Raw genomic sequence first — 27,306 nt, forward strand, 5'->3', positions numbered from 1 at the left:
TAAAATTGATTTAAATCGATTTACTTTACAAAACAGATTTAATATGTTTGTATAATAATACTTTATTATTATTCCAATTCATTGTAGTGTTGTTGTTATCGTAAAATGTGTACACAGTTTAATTGTATCTAATGTAAGATTTGATATATTGCACTAAAAAATTGGATTAACGTGGGTTTTTTTCGATAAAACTGGTTAACAGATCAACTTATTTATTTATAAGTATTTGGTAAATTAGTCTATATTAAAAATAACTAAATTATTATTAAACCTATTAGTAAATTTGTGTTAATAAACTTTGTTGTTTATTTATTTTAATTTAAACTATTGATATATTGAATTTTTATTGTATATGTTTTTAAAAATTATATAATCATCGGATGAGACATTACTTACTTGAATTTCTAATCTTAACTTTCTTTTTCTTCATTTGAACTATAAAAAAAATAAAAAAATAATATCAATAAATACTAAAAATAGTATATTATTTAATTTGTTTCTATAAAATTGAAACAAGCTATTATAAGTAGAAAGAAATTAAAAATAAAGCACTTTGAAGTACTTACCAAACACACTTTTGAGTTGGTCAAATTAGTTTGACATACTGGTGTTACAAAAACACATTCTTTATTTTTCCACAACAATACATAAAACTAGTCTTAATATCCCACTAATACATAAAAACTCAGAAGAATCACAATTAAAATCTATTACTTAAATTTTCAAATGTACAAGTTTGTGATTGAGAAAAATTCTATAGTGCTAATTTAGTTCGGAATTTTACACGTTGATCTTTACAATAGTTTGTAACTTCAATTATAAATATCAAAATTACAAAATATTTAATTTTATGTTTAAATATGTATAAACTATCTTTCTAATTATATAATAGGTTTAATGAGAAAAATCATATTTTATATATATACACTGAAAATAAAGAAATATAAAATAATTTCATTAAGAAAAACCAAAACTAATGGATTTCAATTCCTAGAAAAAAATTATTGAAAAAATGATGTTGCCTTTATGATATTCAAAACCATTAGGAAATAACTAAGGTTATAAGCAGAAAGTAGGTGGATTGCAAATTGCTGGAATACTCCTATTTAGAATTTAGTGTTTAATTAACATTTTTTTTTCTAGATGGATTATAATGGTTAGATATCATAAATCTATTTGTGTTTGTCAAAATTACTTATTTAAAAGAGTTTAAATGAAAAAAATAAATTAACATATATTTTTCCTTTTTTCTCATTTAACTGTGATAATATTATTATTTTATAGTAATTCATCATATTTAATAGATAAAAAAAATTCATTTTAAAAAGATGAGTGAGGTGCAAAATTCAACTCCAAACTTGGTCTTACTTCTGCAAATCGGATCACTTGTTGAGAGCTTTATTGAATTTTGTTTTTTTTTTCCTGATTGACCAGCTCACAGAAAAGATTAAAGTAGCTGGAATTGCCCTTTGTTTTTGTGGATTATTAGATAAATAAATAGGAGTTCGTCTAAAATTAAATATTCAAAAATGAAATTTCAATTTTAACATTTGTTTTACAGTTACCTGAAAGAGATGTATTTTTTTAAAAGAAACATATCACTTGGATTCTAAATAAAGAAAAAAGTATTGAACTTTATGAAATTTCATCCTATTTATAAATAGATATATTAAATTTTAATTTTATGTTAATGGGCCCTTAAATTCTATCTCGCTTGTATATAAGCAAATTTAACTTCAATTTCATTCTGATTGATTCTTACTTTTTATACTCTCTTTTTTTAAATTAAGATCTTAAATTTTAATCGATCTTTAAAAATAATTCAAACAGAAGTTAGAGATAAATTATTTATCTTAAATGTAATTGTTTGTCAATATTTTCCATTTGTTATAATTCATTTTCTATAAACATTGAATATAAAAAAATAAAGGCAGAAGAAAACAAACAAAGAATATGTTTTTTTTTAATTCTAAAAGTTTTATTATAATTTAATGTTTGGAAAATTGGTTTATAAAGTTGATGAAAATAATATTGCTAACATTTTGAAATCCGAAATTATAAGACTATGAAACTAAATTAAGTTTTGAAATTTCCCTCATCCACGCGAATAAAAAACAAGAAAAAAAAAGAAGAAAAAGATGACTTCCCTTTATTTTATTAACATCTTTTTCATTGTATCCTTAACATGGTGTAAAAGAGATCCATTTTATTCCATTTTTTATACTGCCACTTTATTTAACAATATCTTAAGAATTTATTTCTTGATATTGATGTATTATGCTAATAGTGATGACCAAAAAATATATGTTTATAATGATGAGGATAGAATGGTAGTTAATGTGATTAAAATTACATCATACACTGATACTAATAATGAAAGTGGTAAAAGAAACTAATTGAAAGGTGATGGTTCTAATTAATAACTAAGGATGATTATTGTAATAAGGGATGATTCCAACAAAGGCAATGTATATAAAAATGTATATAAAGATAATAAAATAGATCGATTATCTTCCTATTATGTTGTCTTGTAACTCAACCCCTTTTAAAACTAAAAATATGTTGGACTAATAATATATGGTAGGTAGTAGAAAAAATAAATTATGTATCTATTATGTATAGAATAATTTGTTAGAACATATCAATAATACATGTAACACTAGTTAGGTCGTTATTAAAACTTATATTATCTCATCGAAAACATAACAACTAAAAAATAAATCATGTATTTATTAGGTATCAAATAATTTGTTAGAACATATCAATATATATATATATATATATATATATATATATATATATATGTATTTATTATATATCAAATAATTTGTTAGAACATATTAATAATTTATGTAGGATTTTTTACAAAAATGAACTATTTTAATTCATTTATTACAAAAATGGATAAGTTTACTAATTAATTACATGACTTAGTCAGTTTATTAATAATTTGACCTCTCATAGAGAACTATCAATTGTTTGCTCACCTAAAGCTCCTAGCCACTTGACCCATAGAGTATGCCCAATATCTCAACTCACACAAGGTTATTGGTTATGCCACTTACATAGATATTACCAGTCATTCGCTTATAAAGAGCTCAACTCCTCACCGCTTGCACAAAAACTCAATGATGGAATCCACTCCCCATTGCTTATACAGAGTCTTACGTGCAAAGTTCACACTCTTGCTCATACAATAACGCTCTTGTCCATACAAAGTGTTCCACACAAATACAAAACACATCAATTATATAATTATATCCCATATACACATACGACCAAATTTTCAAATAACCATTAACATAGTTCACCATTTCTACACACATAAAAACCAATAAAACAAACAAACAAGAATGTTGTCCCCTTACTTATCTAGATATTCAAACATTTAAACTAATCATTTAATCTTTACTTCAAACTCTACGTCGCTTCCTACATGTTCCTATAAAAAGAATACTTCAAAACGTTCATTTTTTAAAAAAATTATCACATTTTTACTTTTTTTAGTGTCTTAGACCGTCTAAATCGCTTAATGGAATTCTAAACCTAAAAATTTCGTTATCTTGAGATAATATTAACTACAGAAAAAAATATTAGATATATTATTATATTAATGAAATCTAATTCACTTTATACACTCCTTATAACCAATTTATCTCATTGAGAATTTATTTAATATTTTCTTAATTGAAATATTATTTTCAAAAATCTTATTTCTTAAAAAATATTTTAAAATGTTATCAAAACCTTTTATATTTTAAAAAAACTTTAAATAAAATAATAATTTAAATAAATCATTTTATCTCTTAATCTTTTTAAATAAAATAAATCTTACGAATTAAATAATTATTAAATTTTGTTGTCATTAATCATAATCTTTTTAAAATAAAATAAACCTTCTATATTAAATAATTAATAAACTATTTTATTCTTATCATAATTTAAAATAAAAATTTTAAATTATAACTAAAAAATCATTTTATATTTTATTTTAAATATTTATTTAACCTTATTTATTTATCTAATTATTATAATTTCTAAGACCTCATTTTATTATATTTAAACTTTTTGTTCATTAGTTAAGAAACACAATACTTAAATAATTCTCTCACAATCTTGTTTTTACAATTTGGTTTACTCATTTTCTTGCTTGCCTCTTATATGAATCACTTTTGTCTTCTTTTCTTTTGACTTCTAAGATGTTCCAATCGATCAAATCATTTATTTTCAACTCGTGATTTCAATAATACTTGGTCAACATTATCTTAAATTAAACGTCAACAAATCTTACTGTCATTTAATTTCTAGAACAAAGTTTTCTTTAGAACATAATATTGTTTGTGTCCAAAAGTTAATAACAACATCCTAATTCCTACAATTTATTTAATATAGAAAAAAAATATTTATACTACTTATCTTTGTTCAATATGCTCATTTAATGTCAATAATAATTAACTAAACCAAAAATCTTTTAATGGGCGTATATTTTCTTACTCCTCCAAGCCTTTTTATTGTTTATTCTGTCTTTTCCTATCTTTACCTAAGTATTTACATCATTTTGTTCTCATTAAAATCTCATTTTAATTTTAACACCATGTCATATTAATTTATTGCTAAATGGAAGGAACTTATAAATGATAAAATCACGATATAAATTAAACTCATCCATTAGTATATGTGATGTAATTCATCCATTAGTATTTGAACTTAAATATCACTTTATTAAACTCATCCATTCAAAAAAGACCACTAGTAATTAGTTGAATTTTTTCTGCGTACACCATTTATTCTGGTAAAAAATAAGACAAATTGATAAAGTATAATTTATGTTTTTTCATAAATTTAATTTCCAATTACTATTATTACTGTACTTAAATTATATCCAAATTATATTTATTAATCTATTACTTTGCTTTGAGTTTCTATCCTCTCGTTTTAAGAAAAAACATTATTATTATTATTATTATAAATTAAATTAAATTATTATTACTTTTAAAAATATATTATTTCACATTGCTACCTCATCACAATTATACATAAGAAATTTATTGACTTTTACTATAATTATTTTAAAGACGACATTAACCACGATTTATGATATCTTAAAAAACATAATTTTATGATATAAAAATTTATTTAAATTTAGTTAAATAAAAAAATAAATAAATAATGTTTTAACTTATACAGAAATGTTTTAAATTGTGATTGGAAGCATTAGAACTGACGTAACCTTACATATGTTTCCACGAGGATCCGATAAACTTACATTTTTTTTTTCAATTTTTGTTTTTGCGGTCAAAAGTAGCGGTGACACCACAAGCAAGGAACTCTGTTGCTAAAATGGTTTCCAAAAATGAAGAAAAACTGAGAATTTGATGGTAACTTTGATTGGCGTAGAATAATATTTAACCATGTTTGTCTGAAAGCGCATGGTAACAGTGAGCTCTGATTCTTCTGAGTTTTAAACTTGGACAAAAGTTATCCTATTCACATTCTACCATTTGTCACTGCCTCTGTGCTTAAATTTCTGGCACTTTCCATGGTAAAAGGTTTTGCATTATGACACACCTGCCTCATCATTTTCAAGGGATTGGCCCACAGATTTTCGTCCTTAATGGTCCATAGAAATGCTAATGCCAATTCATTGCACTGGTTCAGATTTTACACATGCCAGTACGCAGAAAAAAATAACTAGGTTCCATCATTTTTTTTATGTCACATTTCACACCAAAAATGGTTTCCTCTTCAGCCCCTAGTTTCGACAGAGGACAACATTCAGGAGCCGCACCTCTCTCATCTGCTTTGTCTGCTTATTTACACCCTTTTATATTTTCACTTATTTTTTTTTATCCATTTCTAACTCTTTCGAATAAGTAGGTAAGAAAAATTAAATATATTTTTATTTCTTAAGTTTAAGTAAAATTTGGAATTATTTCTTGATCGAAATTTTTGATTAATTTAGTCTTTTATATTTTTAAATGTGTGGATTTAATATTTTTAATAAAATTTTGTTAAGTTTATTTAAAGTTTCAAACGCGTTTTATGATAATATTTGAGTTAACATTTAAAAAAAATAGGTCAAATGATGTAAACAATTCAAATACTATCATGAAATGCGCTTGAAACATTAGATAAACTTAACATAATCTGGTTAAAATGACTAAATACATACATTTCTAAATATGAATGAATAAATTGATCAAAAATTTCGAAGATGAATCAATTTCAAATTTTACCGAAACTTCATAGATCAAAATCATATTTAATCCTAAAAAATTATCAAAAAATTATTATTTTATTTATTGTTTTTATTTACTTTTCAACTTTATTTCAACTCAACATTTTCATTTTCTATCATTTACATTTCTAATTTTATCTTTCTCACCATTGATACTAGATCCCAAATTCTAAACAAGTCTCACTTTCACGATGTCCACGTCTTATTTAAAATTTAGACATAATGTTGACATCATATAACTTTAGGATTGTCGATTGGGAAGCCAGTTTTAGAATGCTAATAAAAATAGCTCTGGTGGCTAATTTTGTGTGGTAACAAAAATTGCTTTGTTTTTCTTTTTGCAGGACAGAATTAGAAATAATATATCTTTACTTATATTTTAGAATAAACTATCACATCACCCAAAAGTTGGTCCTTCAACTAATTGATTCTCAGCATCACCGATGGTAATGATAATGATCCTACCTTATGTTTTATGGGATTTACTTACTCTATGCGAAATTTCAATCATAACTCCCGACCAGATCTTACAATTTACAATACAATAATGAGCTTTGGGTAGTGTAAATATAAAGCAAAGCAGCCACTAAAATATAGATAGAACTTAGAAGGAGAATTTCAGTTTTGGGACTGATTTTCAACACGACCCTGCATTCATGCCTCTGGTCTCTACCACGTCCTCTGCAATCCTCAAAGGCCAGAGCCCCCATTCACCGCATCCTTAAGGTTGGCGAATACTTGTAAAATCCAAAAGACAACCTCAAAATAAGTAAAAATCATAGGTATTGTATTTGGTAAAAAAGATCCAAACAAATTTAAAAAGAAAAAGCTGCATATACAGATAAGGTCCACTAATACAAACTAGAAAGAAAATTCCAAGCAAAGAACAAGTGATCCTAATTTCTTAATTCCTAACAAACAATCTTTTACTTGGCTGGTCTATCATGAGTCAATCCTATTGACTCTTGGTAGACATTCTTTTCAAAAACTCGTAGGTAGTAATCATGGTTGTAGCAGACAATGACATGGAAGCCCATCTTGGCCCCAAACCCCTGTAACAAGCGGCTAATCCACCTTCCTTCACCAAATTCCTCACCGTCTGAACAAAAGTTAATGGTCTTCTTCTCCCATGCTCTTCATTGTCCAACACCTGCAACCTTGTCTTAATGGTATCAAGAGGCATTGTCACAATTGCAGAGACCCCACTTGCCATAACCGCACTTAGCCCTTGAACCGCCACTACTGTCTTCGAATTAGGCCTAAAACCACTCAAATTATCATTGCTTTCACCTTTACCCTTACTCATGTAGGAACCAAAAGCACCCCAAATGAGTCTGTGAACCATGGAATAAGAAGTCCACCAAACGGCATTGGAAGGAGCATAAGTCAATATCGAAATCCCAAACCCTCTGTAGAACCCTCTTGCTCCATCAGCACACAGAATCTTCCTAAACGCGTCAAATCCGTTCCTGTAGCTCTCGGAATTGAGATTCGCCAGAATGGTTTTACTCCCTCCACTCCCCTGAACCATGAGCCGTTGACTCACGACATCAACCGGGGTCCACACCAGCTGCGCCGCCATGGCGGAAGTAACACCCGCGGCGGCATTAGCCACCGCCACGGCCGTGGTCTCGGAGAACCCCAATTTGAGCAAAGCGGTCCCGACGTTACTTTTGGTGACTTCAAGCGACGCCATGTAGAGCGCACGCGCGGGGATGGTTCCCATGAGGGAAGTGCCGAAGCCTTTGTAGAAGCCTCTGAGACCCTCGTAGCGCATAATGGCGCAGGACATGTTGAGGCATGAGAAGCGCGAGGAGGAAACCTGCTGGCGCGTCTTCAACACGACCATGGGGTAGAGCGTGAAGGAAACGCCGGAGAATAAGGCGGCGCCCAGGAAGAAAAACTTGGACTTATCCAACATGTGCCAATCAATCTCCGCTGGGATGTGGATTTCAGAACCCGAATCGTCCTCGGCGGTGCCCAAACTCATCTTCGCCACTTCGGAGAATTTAAGGGTAGGGTTTGGCCTTCGCTTCCTTCAAACAAAAGGTAAGGTTGGGGATGCTAAGGTTACTACCAGTAATAAAAAAAATAAAAATGAAGTGTTTGATATATTTTTTTTTCTTCTTGCGGAGGGAGATTTGGGAACGAGGATGGATTAGTGTGAAAGAGTGAAACATTTATTGGGAGAAAAAAGGGGTTGATGTTGATGAGAGTGAAGCATGGGTCTTACCAAGAGTGTCATCATGACCATGGTTTTTCAGCAGTTCATCTCTTAATTATGAAGGTGTGTGGCTATGGCGTAGTGCAGAGGAAGATGAGAGGGAAAAACCTAACGGCGGCAGTGACTAAGGTAAAGAAAAAACGAATTTGAGAGAGTGTTGGCACAGTTGATATGGTGCGTGAAAGAGAAAGAGAGGGTATGGGAAGGGGTTATGTTAGGAATATTATAGAGAGGGTTTGGCATCAAGTAATGGACAGGTGTCTGTTGATGTATCGGTGTATTTTGGGTGTTGTATTTTACTGTTCAAATTAAATTATTTCATTTTCTAACAAGTTTATCTATTTTATGTAATGAAAAACAATAGAAAAATTTGAAAAACAACGTGGGATGAAGGTCGTATCTATAGATATTCTTAGTCTGATCAAAGTCTTTTGTCAGACGATTTAAAGATAAGTGATTGAATGTCATTTGTTATAGACGAATAATCTCGTGGATTGTTGATGTGATAATCAAAAATTGTCACATTAACAATTTACGTAATTATCCAATCTGCCTGTAAAAGCAGTTTTCAATCACTTATCCTTAAATTGTCTGACCAAAGATGTGGTTAGAAATTACGTTATATTTTACAAAAGATGAATGAAAGTGTCGCATAAATATAGATAATAAAAAGATGTTGAGAGTGTAATGGAGTGATGAGGTGTGAGAAAGATGTAAAAGGAGTTAAGGTGGATTTTTAAAGAGAAGCATAATACAATAGGGGACCATGGCATGGCCAAGCGGGACCATCATTGCTGCGGATTTAAGCACAGTAATCTTCTTTTTACTTACTGATATGTTATCTAGAGAGAACTAATTTCTTTTTGTGGATTTATTTTCCATTCGTGAATTTTTGTTTCTTTTTACACTGATGTATTTTTTAATATTAAGGAATTTTTGTAAATAAATTCTAATTTAATAAATATTTGTTATGTTATATTAATTTTAATATAGCAACTTTACATGGTTTTGACTCTAACAGAAAACTCACGCTGTTGTTATGTGTGAAGGACGTGGTAGAAGCATGAAAATTAGAAAAACATAATGAAAAGAGGCAGTTATGAATTGTTATAAGAACTAACAGAAATAAGTGAATAGTGTTATACATTTTTTCTTTCATATTTTTCATGAATTGGCAGCTGATTGGTGACTTGGGATGGGTCAATACTTTAAACACAATTTTATATAAGATAGAATAGGACAATCATTTAACTGTGATTTTTTCAGTTAGGTCACTGTTCCTTTTATTATTTTATAATAATATACATTTTATTTTGTATATCATTATTGTTAATTATTATTATTATTTATCTATTACGAGGAGCTGCTAATAAAAAAATGTTAGATATGTTTTTAATTTTTTAATTTTCAGTAAATTTTATAATTAATCTATCTCAAAATTTTGGATAAATTTAGTCTTTCATCTTTTAATATATGCGGATTTAGTCATTTTAATCAAAATTTGTTAAATTTATGTGACATTTCAAACGTATTTCATAACAATATTTGACTTAATATTAAAGCAAAAATGTATTAAACCGTATAAACAACTCAAATACAATCCTAAAATACGTACGAAACGTCAAATAAACATAACAAATTTTGATTAAAAGAACTAAATCCACATATTTCAAAAAATGAATGACTAAATTGGTCCAGAGTTTTGAAATGAACTAATTCTAAAATTCACTAAAAGTTAAGTGACAAAAAATATATTTAATCCTAAAAAAATTATATAAAATAAAATTGTCATGGTTAACCAATTTAAATGTTATTTTAGCATATATATATATATATATATATATATATATATATATATATATATTGAAAATTCTATATCAAATTCCTATATTTATTATTAAAAATAATTCCACCAATATAATTATATTATGAAAATATATATTTCATTTTCATAAAGCGGCTCAAAATCATTAGTTAGTAAATGAGCTGACACATATGATATCATTTCAGTTCTTCTCTCTACACTCTCTCAATGTTCTCAAACATCAATAATAATTTGTATTATAGGTCCTAAAAAAATTCAAATATTGCATACTCTATTTAATTTTATTTACAAGTTATTATTGATCCTCAAATACAATGGGGTTTAAAAATCAACCATTAACTTGATCGGTATGTTAAATTAGTAGTCAGTCCAGAAATTAACAAGTTAATAATTAAATTGTGAAAATTAATACAAATAAATGATTTATAATTAATTATATATACATATATTTTTTATATTCTTTGGATAATGTGCTTATAATTTTTGTAAATTATTTTTTATCAATCAACAATTGCATTAGATTTGATAATTTATTTTGACTGTCTGTGATTCATCTTAATGATTAATTGAGATGAAAATGATATAATTAAGTGAAAATTCTATTATTTAAAATTATTTATATCAAAAGTCATAAAATAAAGTAATTTATTTTATAGTATATATTAATAAAAGGTTAATAAATATATACCATTTATTATTTAAATAAAACTCTTTTATTATATGCCAATTAGTTTTAATGTCACAGATTTCATTATGCAACATGATAAATCTTGTCTCTTTTATTTCCCTCAAGCATTTTGCATCCAAAACAAGATAAAAATATACAAAGTAAAAAGCTAAAATACAAAAGTACATTATAAGAGGTGAAAAAATTATAAATAAGACAACAAAACATATTTCCATAACCACCATTTATGAACAACTCCTATTTATAGGTAAAAACACATTCTAAAATTGTTTACCTTTTTCGTTTTTTTCGTGATTTTTTTTTTATGCAATAACATTTTGTATCTAATAAAAACATTTTTAATAATCAACATCTCTAATCAATTAACGCTTTCTTCTCACACATAAAACATATTTTTCTCCCATACTTACTTCTTCTTGAGAACACTCTCAGTAAGAAGTACTAACAAAAAATTATTAAATTAAAATAAATTCAAACTTTTTGTCGTCAATTTATAAGCAACTCATTATAAATAATCCCAATAAACAACTCTCATTAATCATCATCGACAGAGTCACGTTCATACAGTATACTAATCCAACAAAAATGTAAGTTAGGAACACTTTAAAAGTTTTATCATTATTAGGCTAAGTGTCGACTTCATGGTTGCATTGCCATAAAACCATGGTCTGTTGCAACAAGGATTCACCTTTATTTCTTTAAAGTTATCGCAAGGGACAGATCTGAATAGAGTTTAAGAATAATACAGATTTTTATTTCTTTTATAAATCATAATATTTAATGTTAATAAACAATAAAATTATTTATATTATTTTTTATTGTTTTTAGGTTTTTATATATTTTATTCATTTTTTATTTTTTATGTTTTTTCTCAAGAAAAAAAATTTGTCAATTGCGATTTTATTGTCTTGTTACACACATATAACTTTTATGTCTTTCTTTAGAGACATTTCTATTTCACGTTGTCAAAAAATAATCACCTTCACGAAACTGACTTCTATTTTACTGCAACGTCTTAATATGAAATTTGGGATCTTTGACTTTTTAATTTATTATATTATATCTACTCATGAAGAATTGTTCCCTTTATCATTTCTTTTTCATAAATATATATCTTAGATATAAAATGATGACTTTTGTTATAATTTAAGGTAAATTAGAGATTAGTCAAAAATAAATAAAATAGTAGTATACAAACAAAAGATTCATAAATTTATTATTTAAGGTTTATAAATTAGAAATTCATAAATTTATTATTTTAGATTTTCAATTAGAAATAATATTTTAGTTTTTTACATAAACTTGTTCAAATTTATTAATACCGAATCTCTCGATATCTTGCTCTCTCTCAAAAAAAGAAAGAAACTCATAACTTTTCTAACACAATCTAATAAAAGTAGAAGAGACTTTTATCATAGTGAAACAAACATCAATATTAATTTCATGTTCGATTTTTGAAAACTAAACTAAGAAATATTTCTACAGATTTAAGGAAATTTAAGAAGAAAAAAAATACTGATAAACTACTTTAATAAAAGATTTACAGTTATTTTAGCCCTTTATACAAGTTAGAAAACCAATATAGATGTTACTTATATAAATATTGAAAGACTCTTACTTTTGTTGATAACCAGTATAAAAGGTAAACATACTACATTACTAAATATAATTAATGTAAAATGTAATGTATTATAATATTATATATATATATATATATAATTATCTCTATTAAATTTTAATATTTTAATATCAATATATTTATACTACTATAATTTGTTTAATAATTTAAACTTAGGTATTTTATATAGTAAATATCAAAGAGATTAATTTATTAAATAATACTTTATACTTTGTAAAATAGAAAAAACATTAAAAAAACTCAACTAATATACGTGGATATCTATTAACAATCATTTATATTAATGCTGGTTAGCATAAATGGTAGTATTTTGTATTCATAGTCTTAATCATGCATGTTTCTTTCTTGTTAAAAGTGTAAATTAGGGAAGTATGAACATGACTAAAGAAATGGCTCACAATTAACTGTTCTAAAGTATTCTCCAATTTAAAAGTTATTTTTCACTATTATGAATTACATATAACTTTTTTTATAAATATTTTATCAGTATATTATTTTAATAAATTTATTAAAGCTATTATTTAAATGATACATGATGAATAATATAGAAGTTTTTTTTTTTACTCTGAAAAAGTTAAAATGTTATCATTCATAACTACATAAAAAAAAGGTGGGTCCAACTAATGGGTTTGGTGCTTTTGGCCCAATCAAAACAGGTTTAACACGATAATAGTGTATTATATAAAATAATTTGCTTTACTAATAGTGAGGACTATTTTATTTAGAATTCAATATAAATATTGTTATAACAATTTATACGAGTAATATATATATATATATATATATATATATATATATATATTATTGTTTATGAAAATATTATTTATGATTTCGTAGATAAACTTGCATTAATAACTTTTATGAATACTAAACTTTTAAACATACCTTAAAAATCATTATAATAACTTTTGTAATTTTATGGAATAATTTAACACGAAGGTTAAATTAATTACATATAATTAATTATCTATTTATGACAACCAGTATTGTAAAAGTTTGGACCCTTATTTACAAAGCCTCGTCTTAATAATTTGAACATGTTATTATCTATAGCGAAAAAATAAATTAATAAAATAATATTATTATTGGCATAATCTTGTATAGTTTATTTAAATTCATAATAAATAATATAAAATAAATAAGTTTAAAAAATAACTTATTTAAAAACTTATCTTTTTGCAATTTTAGAGAAGTAAAGGGCATACGTTAGGTTGTGTGAGTAGGGTGTGAAACAGTGAGGCACGTGGAAGGGAATGATCCTGTTAACAACCACGTATCATGCATTTAACTCAAAGCTCAACGAATCTAACAACACTACAAAAAAAATGCCACTACTACACGCTTCTCTCTATACAGGCATATCTAGACAAAAAATAATTGTACAACTTATGTTCCTATCATAAGTCTAGACAAGTACAAAAATAACTTATGATAAGACCATGAAACGTTCTTGATTTTATAAAAAAATTATTTATTTTATATTCGTAAGAAAACTATACAGTAAAGGTTCCAATTGTGCATAATATATGTTACACTTTGATTATAGTGGTATGTGACCCGAAAAAGGTTTAGGGGTTAAATGTGAGGGAAATGCAAAATGGGCCAGGGTAAAGTCCAAAGAATAATTAATTTTGGATTTTGTTTTTTAAGAAAAGAAAGAGTGAAGCACTGTTGTGTTCTGGAGCCTACCAGAAGCATGGGAATTAAGTGGCGAACCTCCTCGAAGTTCCTACTCTTATTCTGTGAGTCTTTCTGGAACCTCCCATTCTTACCCTGTCACCCTTATAAATGGCCAAAATGCACCCGAGACTCTGCATAGAAAATAAAATCACATCAGAAGCAGTTGTTTGTAGGAGAGAAGAAGGAAAGAAAATGGATATCAGGCTGATGGAATTGGACTCTCCCTTGTTCTCCACTCTGCACCGGATGATGGATATGACAGAGGACGCAGAGAAGAACTTAAGCGCACCGACGCGGACGTACGTTCGAGATGCAAAGGCAATGGCTGCCACCCCTGTGGACGTGAAGGAGTATCCGAACTCTTATGTGTTCGTGATCGACATGCCTGGCTTGAAATCTGGGGACATTAAGGTGCAGGTGGAGGAGGACAATGTGCTAATCATAAGCGGAGAGAGAAAGAGGGAGGAGGAGAAGGAAGGGGCCAAGTATTTGAGGATGGAGAGAAGAGTGGGAAAGTTCATGCGCAAGTTCACACTCCCAGACAATGCCAACACTGATGCCATATCTGCCGTCTGCCAGGATGGTGTGCTCACTGTCACCGTCAACAAGTTGCCTCCTCCTGAGCCCAAGAAGCCCAAGACTATCGAGGTCAAGATTGGTTAAATTTCTTAATTTTCAAGGTCTTTTGCACTGCACTACATTACACCTATCTCAACCCCTGCTTTCATGTTCTGTATGAGGTTATATGGTTTTGTGTCTTTCCTTCGGTTTTTGTTGTTGGTCTCACTATGAATGTGATCTGAAATGCAGTGATATTATTATGAATGCTTTGAAATGAACTTTAATTTTTCTAATCCCTCTGATTTCTAATCACTAAAGCAGAATTAAGGCATCATCGGGGGGTGTTAGACAACACACTCTGCCATATTTTTAGCAGGTTAAATTGACAGAACTGACTTTACCCCACTAATTGACCATCTCCATCTTTTAACGCCACACATCAATACTGTTAGCTTTGGAATACAGCGCGGTAAATAACATGGAAATCTGCTCTCTATCAGCCCAGGCTAGACAAAACTCAATCAATATTAACTAATATGCAGGTATGTAGCAAAATGGGCAAATGCCGTCAAAATAATTTTAAAATACACTGTTTTGAATTAAAAAATAAATTTAAACCATTTGACAACTCTAATTCTATCTTGGTCACCTTCGGAAGCTACATCACTTGATCATATAACCACATTTTGAATGGATTAGTGCCAATAAACGGCATACGTTTCTTCTTTCTTTGCGCGTTTTTAATTACGGAAGTGTTACGGAAACTTCTAGTTTCGTTTTTATTTGAACACTCCGAAGATATCGCATCTTTCCTAACAAACAAAGCAATGAAGAAACCCTCGCCATGCTCGGCAGGATCTGTCCGAATCAGGCATTCAGCTGAAATGTAAAAAAGCAAGCGTGTAAAAATCATGGTGCAAAACAATGATAGACCAGGAACTGTGCTGCTGTGTAAAATTAGTACTTACAGCCTTCAAACACCGGAAGACCACGGCATTGCCACTCGGGGAAGGGCTTCGCCAATTGAAATCCATATGATTCGGCAATGGGAAGAACAGATTTGATGACATCTTCATTCTCAATTTGGTTGATTGAACATGTACTATAGACAACTCTTTCAAGAGCAGGAACTGCCAAATAAACAATTCAAAATTTTCGAACATTTCTTAATTTCAGAACAATTCAAATCTCAAGTTCATGTGTTATTTGTATATTAAGGAAAGACATCTTCATTCTGAATTTGGTTGATAGAACATGTACTATAGACAATTCTTTTGAGGACCTCGAACCGGAGATGAGTTCCCGAAAGTAAAAATTTATACTCAATGATAGATATGAAATTTATCTCATTCTTATCTGTCACATAACTGTATAACGATGTTCATCCAACATTTAATAAATATTTCTTTCAAAAAATAAAAATTGAACCAGAGAAAACATTTTTCCTCTTTAATGTTAAATAACAATAAAAAAATTATAATTATAAAAGTTTTGAAATAGCCTACCAAATAAGTATTTTTGTAATTTAAAATAGGAATGGATATTCATATACCCGATGAACTCAGATATTTTCCCAGTAACATTGAGACAAGTTTGGGAGTTTTATTTGTCAATCCAGCTAGAACTGGCAAATGAAACAATTCTAATTTTTGGAATGTCTTAATTTTGGAAAAATTAAAAAAAATGTTAAAATCTTACGTTCATATTTGTCAAGTGTATACTAGAATGAAATCATTTAGAAAAAGAAACCGAAACTTCTAAGCTGCCCCAGTAAAGAATTTGGAGACTGTTATTAAGTTTCTAAAAAATCTAGAAACATGAAGATTGATAAATGATCTGGACAAGGAAGAAACGAACTAACTTACAAAGTAAAGCATGCTCAAGAGCCTTTCTCTGGAAAGTTGCAAGCTTACTCAATCTTTCCATATCAGTATCCTGACCTATGGAGTCAGAAGTTTACGGTTAAAAAGTAAGTCATCATAGAAAAGAAGGAAAGGAAATTTTTATACTTAATCTGGTATTAAAATCTTAAAAATGTGTCCAATACTTCAAACCAGGTCTTACATGACAGTAATTGACAGTGTACTATAATGGCCAGGTTTAGAGTTTGACAGCTAGGCAGATACAATATACATTTGTAGAAGAAAATTAACCTGCTGTTTTAGATGGGAGCAGATGGTCTAGTCTTGAGGCAGAAGTACCAGAACCAGAGCAGGAAGGATCCAAGAGAATAGCGTTCACCTGTCATGATAGATCTAATGATAATTAGACACAAGCACACATATGAACTAAATAAAACTTCAATCCGTAAGACAAATTAACAAATAACTCTATAAAAGTTGTATTTTCCTTACCCGATTGATAGAAACCTAAAACGCTATCACAGGACTTAGAAAAATAAACAGTGTAGGTTCTAACAACATAAGGGTTAGCTATTCAGTTAAATGAGTAAACTCCTCCAATAAGAAAAAAATATATGCTCTTACAACAGGAGGATTAGCCGTTTAGTGAGGCTTAACTCCTCCAATAGGAGAAAATACGAATGAAACACATCATCTCTCTTTTACTCTGGTGTAGATTTTTGTACAGAATCGAAGTTACCAGAAGCATTCAGCAGATTACAAAACTTCATCATACAAAGGACCAACAAAACATATCATTAACTCCTTATTGCAATGCAAAATTACAAAACATAAAAAACATTTCATGAATTGAATTATTGAAGTTTAGAAGAAAACTGCAGATGTATTGATTATTATGTCCAGTTTGATAATACAAGATCAGTCAATCTATTAGCAGCCACCCCAATATACCCCTTTAAACAAAAATATTTAACTACAGATTAGGAAATATACTTCACCTTAGAATATGAAGGATCCTTGGGATTTATGTTCAAGAAATCCTCATTCAGGACTTGTATGTCTGAACTTGGGGTTAAGTTTGGCAGTTAAAACCACCAACCAAAAATTAACTAAAAAAAAATTTCCAGAATTTAATGCTCGTCAGCTATGGAGACACTAAATGCAAAAAAGAGACCTTGATTCTAGACAACTAGCATAACCTGTCGTTTCAAAAAACATCCAAGACATTTATTGTTGTGACATTGAAAAGGCTATCAGTAAGCATCTAGATATAACATCAAAGGATACTAGATGCCCCAGATAGCTTTATAGTGTCTTTCAATCGCTTAACTCTTTCTTTTTTCAGCTCACATGCTACAATCTTTCCCCTACTCTTCATAAGGGCAGCAAGGTGAATAGTTTTGTTTCCCGGTGCTGCACACGCATCGATAACCTTCAAATACATTTGAGGTGTGCAATTAGTAAGGATTGGAATAACTAACAAAATATCTCAAGGATTCAACATCACTTTTTTTATGTAACTCTGATTTCTGTAGTAATAGTTTAATTTAAAAATTGAACATTCATAACATGGCAATTAAAACGAGCAGCAGGCAGCAAGCACATGGCACATACATACAGAGTGGTTGCTCACTTAAATTCTAGTAATTAATTTACATATGGTAACCTTGGCCATTTCTTTGAAATCCTTCAAAGTTAATAATTCCTGTGGATTTATACAAGTAAAATTAAGCAAAAAATATTTCAAGTTAATGTATTAAGAAAAAAAAATATTTTTAAAAAATAGAAGCCAAAACAAAATAATCTGTGGACCCAATATAACAGCTTAAATACAATATACTTCAATATTCCTGAATCGCCAATAGGATGACCAACAATCTAAGAAAGAATTTGGCCAGTATGGACAGAATAATCTGTTAAACAGTAAATGTAGCATACTTACTTCACCTCTAATTTCAGAGTAAATAGCTCACTCTTACTATAAAATCGTCTTATCAAGTTACATTGCATGAGATATGTTAGGGTACACTTACTCATGAAACTAATTGACTAGAGCTTCCCACGTGTTATGACCACATCAGTTCTACTTTTCTTTCTACTTTTTGCTTGACCAGTTAGTTAATTACTAAATGGCTATGAAAAATCTTGAAAGACACATACAGAAACAGGAAAAAGGAACTTATTTAACAATTTACTGCCAAGAGGAAAAATAAGGCCAAACTTTCTTTTCTTTTCAGAAATACTTTTGAAAAAGAAAGAAAAGAGAAAGAATTGCAAGTCCAATGCAAAAAATATCCAAACCTAGAACTGGGGTGAGGATAGAAAAGATATGGTAATAGGTGATGTTTACAAGGGAATGAAGAACTAGAATGGACCTATGATTGAATCAAATTCATATCTTAAACGTTTGTTACATTGCAGCAATAACTCACCTCCCATCCTGGTTGAGGGCTAAGAGCTGGTGCTGCCATGGAACTTGCCTTACCCTTCACAAAGATTTGTCTCCATGTTAGCAAAACGATTATAAAAGAAAGAAAAGCGTGCAATCAGAATTGAAATGTATGTTTCTTAAATACAAAAAGATATTAACTTTTTCATCCAATGAGATCTATATACAGATAATGATAAATATCTATAACTTCTTAAAAAAATATATATAAGAAAAAGAAAGAGTAATTCCTTACTTGCATAAAGATACTGCCATTTTTTACTAGAGGGTGATCATGTAAATCAGTACCTGGTGGGAGTATCAGTAACTCAGCCAGCAGATTATCTTTTTGAACCTATTTAATACAGCAAAATCAATAATCCATGTCAATAAAAAATGTGGATTAAATCAATGAAGCAAACCTGGTGACTTTTATGAATTCAGTTAAATACTTTCCTAAAAGTAAAAGGAAGTAAACATTTTGACTAAAATATAAAATGTTGATCATCAGAAATATTTTGATGAATTTACCGAGTAATTTTTCTGAAGTTCGAGCAAGGCAGAATCAACATCCAATTTAAGCGTATTTACACGAACATACCGAGGTACAGAAACATCTGCATAAGAGCATTTATTCAAAATGTAACAATTTCAAAGCAACCATCTATAAAGCATCAGCTTCGAAATAAAAAACATTGCCGCGCATCAACTGTAAAAAGCACCAATCCACAAACTATAAGATCTAATAAAATGCATAAAAACCGGAAGATGTGAAAAAGGACCCGGAATTTCATGCAGAGCAATCAACTGCTTAACAGTCTTCACATTTCTCTGTAACAAAAGCTGTTTAAGAGACGAACGCAGGGCGCCTTCGTGTCGCATAAGGTACTTCTCTGCATCACCAACTAGTGAAACCGCCTATAAATTTCAAGTTTGGCCATAACCACATAAGTAACTAGTTCAATTTGCAGAAGTCGTAGAAGAAAAAGCCCTTACATACAATACTACAACAGAAAAAACACCTCACCTGGCCGAAAAGGATATCATAGACAATGATATAAACCAATTCTTGTTGCCTCTGCTAAAATCAACCATACACAGCACATCGTGTTAAAAAAAATGTAGAAACGAAGAAGAATCAAAGTTATAATGCGGTGAAGTTATTACGATTTATGACCTTCCACTTGGTATTGAGAATGGAAGCAGCTTCCAAGACATCCTTGATGATAGGAAGATCTGCGGACGAAACACCGAACACGTGAATGAAATGATACATTCCAGAGAGAGCTAGTTAGTTAGTTAGTTAGTTACGTTTTAGGGTTTCACAAAGGAGAGCGAAGGTGGCCTTCTTGTTCCTAACGGAAGGTTGATAGATGAGGGATTTGATGGAGGCAAGAGCGCGGCGCTTAGCGTCTCCTTCGAGAACAACTCTCAGCACCTTCGCTGCCTCTCTGCGTGCGAAATACGCAGACCTCTCGGCACCCCTGAACTTTCCTCCCCCATTTTCTTCCACATTCTTCTTCGTCTTCTTCATTCCCAGGGTTTAGGGGTTTTGTCTTTTGTCTTTGCATTGCACTTAATTTACACGATAAACCAAACTTTTTGTCCCACACTCTTCTTTTGCCTGAAACGACGACTCTATTGGTGTCGTCTTTGCGGTCTATGAACATTTATACGCAAGCCCATTCCAGCGAGTCTGGCCCGTACTTATTTGGATTCCTTCTTTTCGCACCTTTTTTTTAAGCATGTTTCTCTATTTAATTCTAGGGTTAAATTATGCTTTTATTACTTGGATATAGAGTGTATCTGGTTTTGATTTTATAAATTTAAATATATTTTTGTTTTAATTTTTATAAAATATATTTTTAGTCTTTAAGCATTGAAGATATATAAAATCATTTTTTAAAACTTCAAATGATAAATGAACTAAATAATCCAAACAAAATAATAATAATTATATGTAAAAAAAATGTAGAAGTAGAATCACAACTAACCTTTAACTGTAAATTAGAAAATACAAACTTTTAGTAGCCTCTAATTCTTGTATTATATTTGTCATGTTGTAAAAAATGACAACAAAATCATTTTAATATATTATCTTATGCATTTTATATTTTAAGCTTGTAATAAAAAATATATATAACTAATATTTAGCTATTAACACAAAAAGAAAGATCCACGAACACTTCCCTCCAAAAAGCACAATATCAACGCTGTGTAGAATATCAACTTTTCAAAAGTTGGAAACTTGATAGATATTCCTTGAACATTCCCGGAAGAAATCCCTAACCCAAGTGGTTGTGATCTTTGAATCACACTTAAGAATAAATGTTTAACACGAGATATTATTTCATTGGTTCCTATAATCAGTTAGCCAATAATATCAAATAACATTTCATTGCTTGAGCTTATCATAATTAATCACTGAAAAGTCACATAAATATGACTTAAATATCTAATTTGGAACCACCAAAATTAACTAAAGGCAAGCTTAAAATATATCTTATTGCGTATAAAGTTAGGATCACATGAATATTACAAAAAATAACACAAAAATAAAGTTACATAACTTATGGACTTTAAAAGTGAGTACATTTTTTACAATAAGTCCACCTGTGTTGATTTATTATGCATTATTTTTAATGAAAAGAAATCCCGGTCAATATTTTAACTATAAGTTATTTATTACTTGAAATGTATCTAATTTGTAACATCAATTGAATCACCTTTGAACTTGAGAATTTATTGCATAAATTTAGCATCAAATTTTTATGTGAAAAACTAGGCTCAAAACTCTACAATCTTTGCCAAATAATACAAGTCAACACATGAGACTTAAGTCAAATTACTTTTTAAAAAAATATTAGCTAAAAGATTAGCAATGGCTTCGTTTTCGAATTTCTGATCTGTCGTACTACTGATCAGTGTTTTTGCAATTTCTGTGAACGTTCTCCAGATGCTAGCATGTTAACGATAATTTTTTATACTAAATTAAAATAATTTTAAAAGGTCAAGGCAGAAAATAATTAGCGTTGGAAATGACAGAAGGAAGATTATTCACCTTCACGTGCCGCAATATTTCTACATATTTGACTGTAAAATATAAAATCACACTTTATCTTTAAGGTGACATAAGACATGATTATGAAAAGTGTTTTAACGTTAATTTAAGGTTGTGATATGAGTGCAAGGTAATATCCACGACCCTTCCTAGAAACAAGGGTCAAGTGGAGAGTGACGTGCCAATAATAAGATGAGAGGTTCAAATAAATTATTGTTTTGAAAAATAGAATTTTAAGTCTGATCCAATTTTAACATGAAATTTTATTTAAAATCTCCATTTATGAAATATTTAAAAACAACTATAAAAAATTTAATTGCAAACCAAACACTTACATAGTCAGCGGAAGATACCTATGAACTTCCTCACCTTTTGCCAATTTTGGGGATTATTATGATGTCTTAAAAAATTATGAATCGTTTTCCTTCAATTATTTTAAGATATCATGACTTTTTTTATACAAAAATTCACAGAATCATTATTACATTTTCTTTTATTATAGAAAAATTCAGCTGAGGTCAATGCACAGAGTGTATGTGAGGGACTTCAAACTTTATAAAAGACCATTTTCTATAAGGTTTTTTAATATATATTTTAGGATTTATTGTCTTAGTTTATTTATTTATTTTTAACTAAGTATCTTCTTCATACATAGAGAAAATTTTTATTTCATTTTTTTTAATTTAATAAACTAAATTTAGGAGAATTATCATACACTCCATTTATAATATATAATTTTGTGATGCTTACTACCCTATAATTGGGTTAAGGCAATTTTCAAATTGTTATAGTAAGAAAGAATACATGTTTAACATCATGTCTGAATATATACAATTTTTTCGTAGTTATACTAATAAAATTTAAAATAATTTTTTTTAGATTCATATTGATTTAAAATTGACGCAAAAGTGACACATGTTACGAGATTTATTAATTTTTTTTATTAAAAATAGTTTTTAATAAATCTTTTATTTTTAAAAATATAAAGATTCGTATTAATGTAAAATTGACGAAAAAAGTGACATATTATGCTAAGAATATTTATTAATATGTTTTATTAAAAAATATTTTTAATAAATCTTTTAATTCTAAAAATAAAATTTATTTATATATTATTTAGATTCAAAAAATAAAATTCAGATATAATTAATATTTAATATTCTATTATGTTTTAGTATTTGTATAAAAGTAGTGAATAAAATAAAATAAAATAACAAGATTTTTTGTATAACTTTTTTTATATATCAAAATCCCTCAAATCTCAAGATAATGTGATTTCGTTCGTCAATATTCTATATTGTTGTAGTGAAGAAGAATCAACGGTAAAAGAAATACCTTTCTAGTCTATTTAATTCAAGTATAAAATATTAAAAAAAAAATTAAGTTTGAAAGCGAACCAGTGTATATTCAATTTCTGCATTAATCGACAATAGTTATATAAATCTCCCCTTTCATACCTCAATTCACATTTACATATTGGTGTTTGGATTCGACCACATGTCTAAAATCAATCTAATTTTAAATTTAATAAGTAAAACTCTTTATTCAATTATGCACGTTGTGTATATTACTAGACACAAATCGGTTCATTTGGCTTAAATCTATAATTACATGTGCTTAGAGGAACGAAGTCAATTATCTCTACATAATTATGACTTAATTATTTATCTTTAAAAGTATAATTAGATTTATTAAGCAAGTTGATTGTCTTGTTTTGGCTAGATTAATTCATTGTATCTTCACTTTTGTAAACTTATGAATTTTCATCGTGTAAAACCAACTCAAAGAATAAAGTAAGTAAAATACTTTCTTTAAGTCTTGAGAAAAGGAAGACTCAACTTTTTTTTACTACTATTATTTTTTTATTAAATTAATTATAAAATTATGTTTAAAAAAAACTTTATATTTTATTATTAATACATCTCTGTAAATTATTTACAAATTTATATTTGAAACTAAAATTTAATTAAACTATTATTAGTATATTTTAAGTTCTATTGATATTAAAAATTATAATTAATGTGTTAAATTTTTTATTTAATAAATTATAATTTTATTTACAAACAAAAATAATTAATTATTTTTATATTCTTATAATTAATCTAGATTTTTTTTTATCTTTTTGTTTTTATATAATTTCTCTTATCTCTATTTATTTTTATTTTTTTCCGAAAAGCTCTGTTTATAGAATTTTGACATATTACATTTTTTTAATTTTATATTGTCCGTATTTTAACAACTTTTTTAGGTGAAAGGATTAGACACAAAACATGCTAATAATACCTATAGGTATGCTGTTGTGACTTTTCTGTCGTGTGATCCTTAGCTATGTTTTTATTTCCTCGATGTAGGTGTTATCATTTGAAGGCATAAAAAAACACCATAAAGTCTAAAATTATCAATGCAAAATATAATTACAAGGGATGCAAAAAATAGGGATCATTCTATTTGAATACTGTATACTACACATATGTAGGGTGCACTTTTGAATATGTTATTACAATTAAAAGATATAGATTGTAATTTAAAGTTTAATTAAATGAGATAGATTATTGACGTTATGAAAATGACATTTGTTTTTGTATGACAAAGATATAAATTACTATATTTTATCTTTTATTTTTATTTTGTATATATTACTTTCTGAACGAATTGAAACAACTTAATTATTCTTGCTTGCTTAATATATTTATTTACTTATATAAAAAAACAAAATAAGTTATCCGATTTATTTATTATGTGGAATGTACATTATAATAAAATTATTAAGTAATGATCAATTAGTAAAAAAATATATTTAGAGAATAATTTCTTAATTACAAATTAATTTGGAAACCAACTTTTCTGATTGTAAAATCTTGATAATTAATGTTAATGACTAATTTAAAGACCAATTTATAATAAATATTATTTTAATTATTAATTTAGAGACTAATTATAATCTTTTGAAACAGTTATAGTTACTAATGATTAGTAAATAGATAATCTTATACCAACTAATTATTTTTTATCACTAAAATCGATCTGTTATCGTCAATGAATTTTTCTTTAGTGCCGTTGATTTTTTATATTATTTCAAAAGCATCTTTCTATTACGACAAGAAAAACAAAAAGAGAGCCATGAAACATGTATTTAAGATAACCAAAAACCAGTGGTTCGAAGGAACCTCAAAGCACCATCACTTTTGACTTATAGTTCTCACCTATGAAGGGGTTGGTCTAACCACGACACCCAATGGCCAATTAAAACTTTAACGGGTTGCATACTAATCTAAGTATAAAAAAAAAAAAAAAAACTAACACTATTGGAAATAACCAGTTCTCTTTTTATTTTTATTTTTTGCTATATAGCAAAAGCAATTAACTGCAAATTATTAAAATTGGTACAAGTTGTATTTTGATCACTTACAATTGCTTAGCTATCCTTTGAAAAGTCATTTTAATTTTTATGTTTTAGAAATTAAAATTAGACTGATACTTAATCACTTAATAGCTTTGTTTAGTTGTATATTTAATATCTGTAGAAAGTCTTCCCCGAGTCACCCCAGGCATGCCCCACACTCAGTTTATGTTATCTTTCCATTTTTATCTGACACTAATGGATACCTACCATTTTGTTTTTAAAGACACGTTAACTTATTACTTTTCCATATATAAATATTTCTTATAATGATATTAAAGAGGAGTTATATTTATGTGTCATTATATATATATAGCCGTAGAAACTTCCTAATGTAGTTCGTAGGAAGGTCACAAAGAAGCTACCTGATTGAGAAAAAGGCTATAGGGTTTATATTATGTGCGCCATAGTCCATTCTTTTCGTATCAATGGTGTCAAAATGAGTGGTGATAATCCAAAACCACCACATTCACCAGAGAGTGATTTCAGCAAGCAATGGCCTTCGGAGCTCTCTCAGTACCTGAATTTTGATGATGATCAATGGTCATATGATGACCTGGATTCGTTTGTTTCAGGGCATGCTTTCAGCCATAAGACTGAAGCCATTGAAGTTGGTGAGGTTGGAGGAAGTAGCACCCACCATGAAGGGTCTTCTTCTATCAGTAAATGAAGTTCCTGAAATGAAGTTTATTATGTTTTGTTTACACCCTGTGTTTTTCTTAACTTGTATACGTGTTTGGTTTTGTCGTAGCAGACGATGGTGATGAACATGAGAAGAATGAAGTGAAAGATAGAGTTGCATTCAAAACAAAGTCAGAGATAGAAATAATGGACGACGGGTTCAAGTGGAGGAAGTACGGAAAGAAGATGGTGAAAAACAGCCCAAATCCAAGGTCTAAGAAATTTCTGCATGAATTAATTTATACACTGATATTTTGATATCACTCGTTCAAATTATCAAATGGTTCTTTCCATGCATGTTGAAAAACTTGGTTATATGATAAATTTTGTTTTACAGGAACTACTACAGGTGTTCAGTGGAGGGATGTTCGGTGAAGAAGGTAGTTGAAAGGGACAAGGATGATCCGAGGTATGTGATAACAACCTACGTAGGCACGCATACGCATCCGAGTTACAGTTAAGTCGAAAATTAAGAAGTTGAAGTTCCTGGGGACATAGTAGTGTGAATGTGCTCTTGCCAAATGTTATGTGGCAGTGGAATATTAGAGTTTGTAATTGTTCCTGAACAATTGAACTTTAAGGACTAATTAAGAAAATCACATTTAAGTTTATATATGCTCTAATCATCAGTTATTGTGTTCTTTATTTGCTAGTAGCTATCTATAATCTATATCAATAACAATAAAAGAGATTTTTCTGTCCACATTTCATAATATTCGTTTACCCTTAGTTATTTAAAAATTAATTATTTTATAAATAATTTACTTTTAATCATTTTTTCACAAATCTCTTTTGTCTTAAATCATTATTTAAATTTTCTTTTTACATATCTTACTTTTTTTTTAATTTTATATTTAACAACTATTTTAAAAATTATATGTTTATTATTGATCTTAACTTAAATTTGGTAAAAGTTAAAAAATGCAAACACACAAGCGCCTGTGTGTTCGTTAGTAATATATAAAGAGATTCCTCTTTTTGTATCCACTTTTCATTTTCCAATTTTACCTTAGTTTAAA

The 27,306-nt window shown here is 28.5% G+C and overlaps 4 protein-coding genes across 7 annotated transcripts; 2 read left to right on the forward strand and 2 right to left on the reverse strand.

Moving 5' to 3' along the window:
• Positions 1 to 7,004: 7,004 nt before the first annotated feature.
• LOC114164734 (uncharacterized) lies at positions 7,005 to 8,666 on the reverse strand. Its single transcript, XM_028049487.2, has 2 exons — positions 8,472 to 8,666; positions 7,005 to 8,274 (listed from the first exon to the last, which is right to left on the reverse strand). The coding sequence occupies exon 2, from the start codon at positions 8,226 to 8,228 to the stop codon at positions 7,194 to 7,196; it is 1,035 nt and encodes a 344-aa protein (XP_027905288.1). The 5' UTR covers positions 8,229 to 8,274; positions 8,472 to 8,666; the 3' UTR covers positions 7,005 to 7,193.
• A 5,624-nt stretch (positions 8,667 to 14,290) lies between these two features.
• LOC114163887 (17.1 kDa class II heat shock protein-like) lies at positions 14,291 to 15,143 on the forward strand. Its single transcript, XM_028048260.2, has one exon. It carries the CDS (start codon positions 14,403 to 14,405, stop codon positions 14,955 to 14,957), a length of 555 nt encoding a protein of 184 aa, XP_027904061.1. The 5' UTR covers positions 14,291 to 14,402; the 3' UTR covers positions 14,958 to 15,143.
• Positions 15,144 to 15,362: 219 nt separating this feature from the next.
• LOC114163886 (S-adenosyl-L-methionine-dependent methyltransferases superfamily protein) lies at positions 15,363 to 20,750 on the reverse strand. The gene is made up of 13 exons (XM_028048259.2): positions 20,457 to 20,750; positions 20,323 to 20,381; positions 20,173 to 20,223; positions 19,928 to 20,063; positions 19,677 to 19,762; positions 19,402 to 19,500; positions 19,150 to 19,203; positions 18,005 to 18,149; positions 17,716 to 17,777; positions 17,009 to 17,096; positions 16,721 to 16,795; positions 15,824 to 15,985; positions 15,363 to 15,734 (listed from the first exon to the last, which is right to left on the reverse strand). The coding sequence occupies exons 1-13, from the start codon at positions 20,677 to 20,679 to the stop codon at positions 15,514 to 15,516; spliced, it is 1,461 nt and encodes a 486-aa protein (XP_027904060.2). The 5' UTR covers positions 20,680 to 20,750; the 3' UTR covers positions 15,363 to 15,513.
• Positions 20,751 to 25,965: 5,215 nt separating this feature from the next.
• Positions 25,966 to 26,923, forward strand: WRKY50 (WRKY DNA-binding protein 50). 4 transcript variants are annotated; one of them, XM_085667216.1, is made up of 3 exons: positions 25,966 to 26,268; positions 26,358 to 26,499; positions 26,625 to 26,923. In XM_085667216.1, exons 1-3 carry the CDS (start codon positions 26,004 to 26,006, stop codon positions 26,746 to 26,748), a joined length of 531 nt encoding a protein of 176 aa, XP_085523342.1. In that variant the 5' UTR covers positions 25,966 to 26,003; the 3' UTR covers positions 26,749 to 26,923. The 4 variants fall into 4 exon arrangements, with proteins under 4 accessions (XP_085523342.1, XP_085523343.1, XP_027904948.1 ...); XM_085667217.1 differs by having other exon boundaries at positions 25,966 to 26,220; XM_028049147.2 differs by having other exon boundaries at positions 25,971 to 26,220; positions 26,361 to 26,499.
• The last annotated feature ends 383 nt before the right edge of the window (positions 26,924 to 27,306 follow it).

This window comes from Vigna unguiculata, chromosome 9, assembly GCF_037176805.1.
Source record: "Vigna unguiculata cultivar grain cowpea cultivar isolate G323 ecotype 2 chromosome 9, ASM3717680v1, whole genome shotgun sequence".
Taxonomy (NCBI): Eukaryota; Viridiplantae; Streptophyta; class Magnoliopsida; order Fabales; family Fabaceae; genus Vigna; species Vigna unguiculata.

What these genes read in the sequence shown, in the direction of transcription:
- WRKY50 (XM_085667216.1), top strand. Translation starts at nt 26,004, where the DNA reads ATGTGCGCCATAGTCCATTCTTTTCGTATCAATGGTGTCAAAATGAGT. An exon ending in TGAAGGGTCTTCTTCTATCA is followed by an intron (nt 26,269 to 26,357) that starts GTAAATGAAGTT and finishes GTTTTGTCGTAG; the next exon opens with CAGACGATGGTGATGAACAT. An exon ending in AAAAACAGCCCAAATCCAAG is followed by an intron (nt 26,500 to 26,624) that starts GTCTAAGAAATT and finishes TTTGTTTTACAG; the next exon opens with GAACTACTACAGGTGTTCAG.
- LOC114163886 (XM_028048259.2), bottom strand. Translation starts at nt 20,679, where the DNA reads ATGAAGAAGACGAAGAAGAATGTGGAAGAAAATGGGGGAGGAAAGTTC. An exon ending in TGCTCTGCATGAAATTCCGG is followed by an intron (nt 19,763 to 19,927) that starts GTCCTTTTTCAC and finishes GCTCTTATGCAG; the next exon opens with ATGTTTCTGTACCTCGGTAT. An exon ending in AAAGCTATCTGGGGCATCTA is followed by an intron (nt 17,778 to 18,004) that starts GTATCCTTTGAT and finishes CCCCAAGTTCAG; the next exon opens with ACATACAAGTCCTGAATGAG.
- LOC114163887 (XM_028048260.2), top strand. Translation starts at nt 14,403, where the DNA reads ATGGCCAAAATGCACCCGAGACTCTGCATAGAAAATAAAATCACATCA.
- LOC114164734 (XM_028049487.2), bottom strand. Translation starts at nt 8,228, where the DNA reads ATGAGTTTGGGCACCGCCGAGGACGATTCGGGTTCTGAAATCCACATC.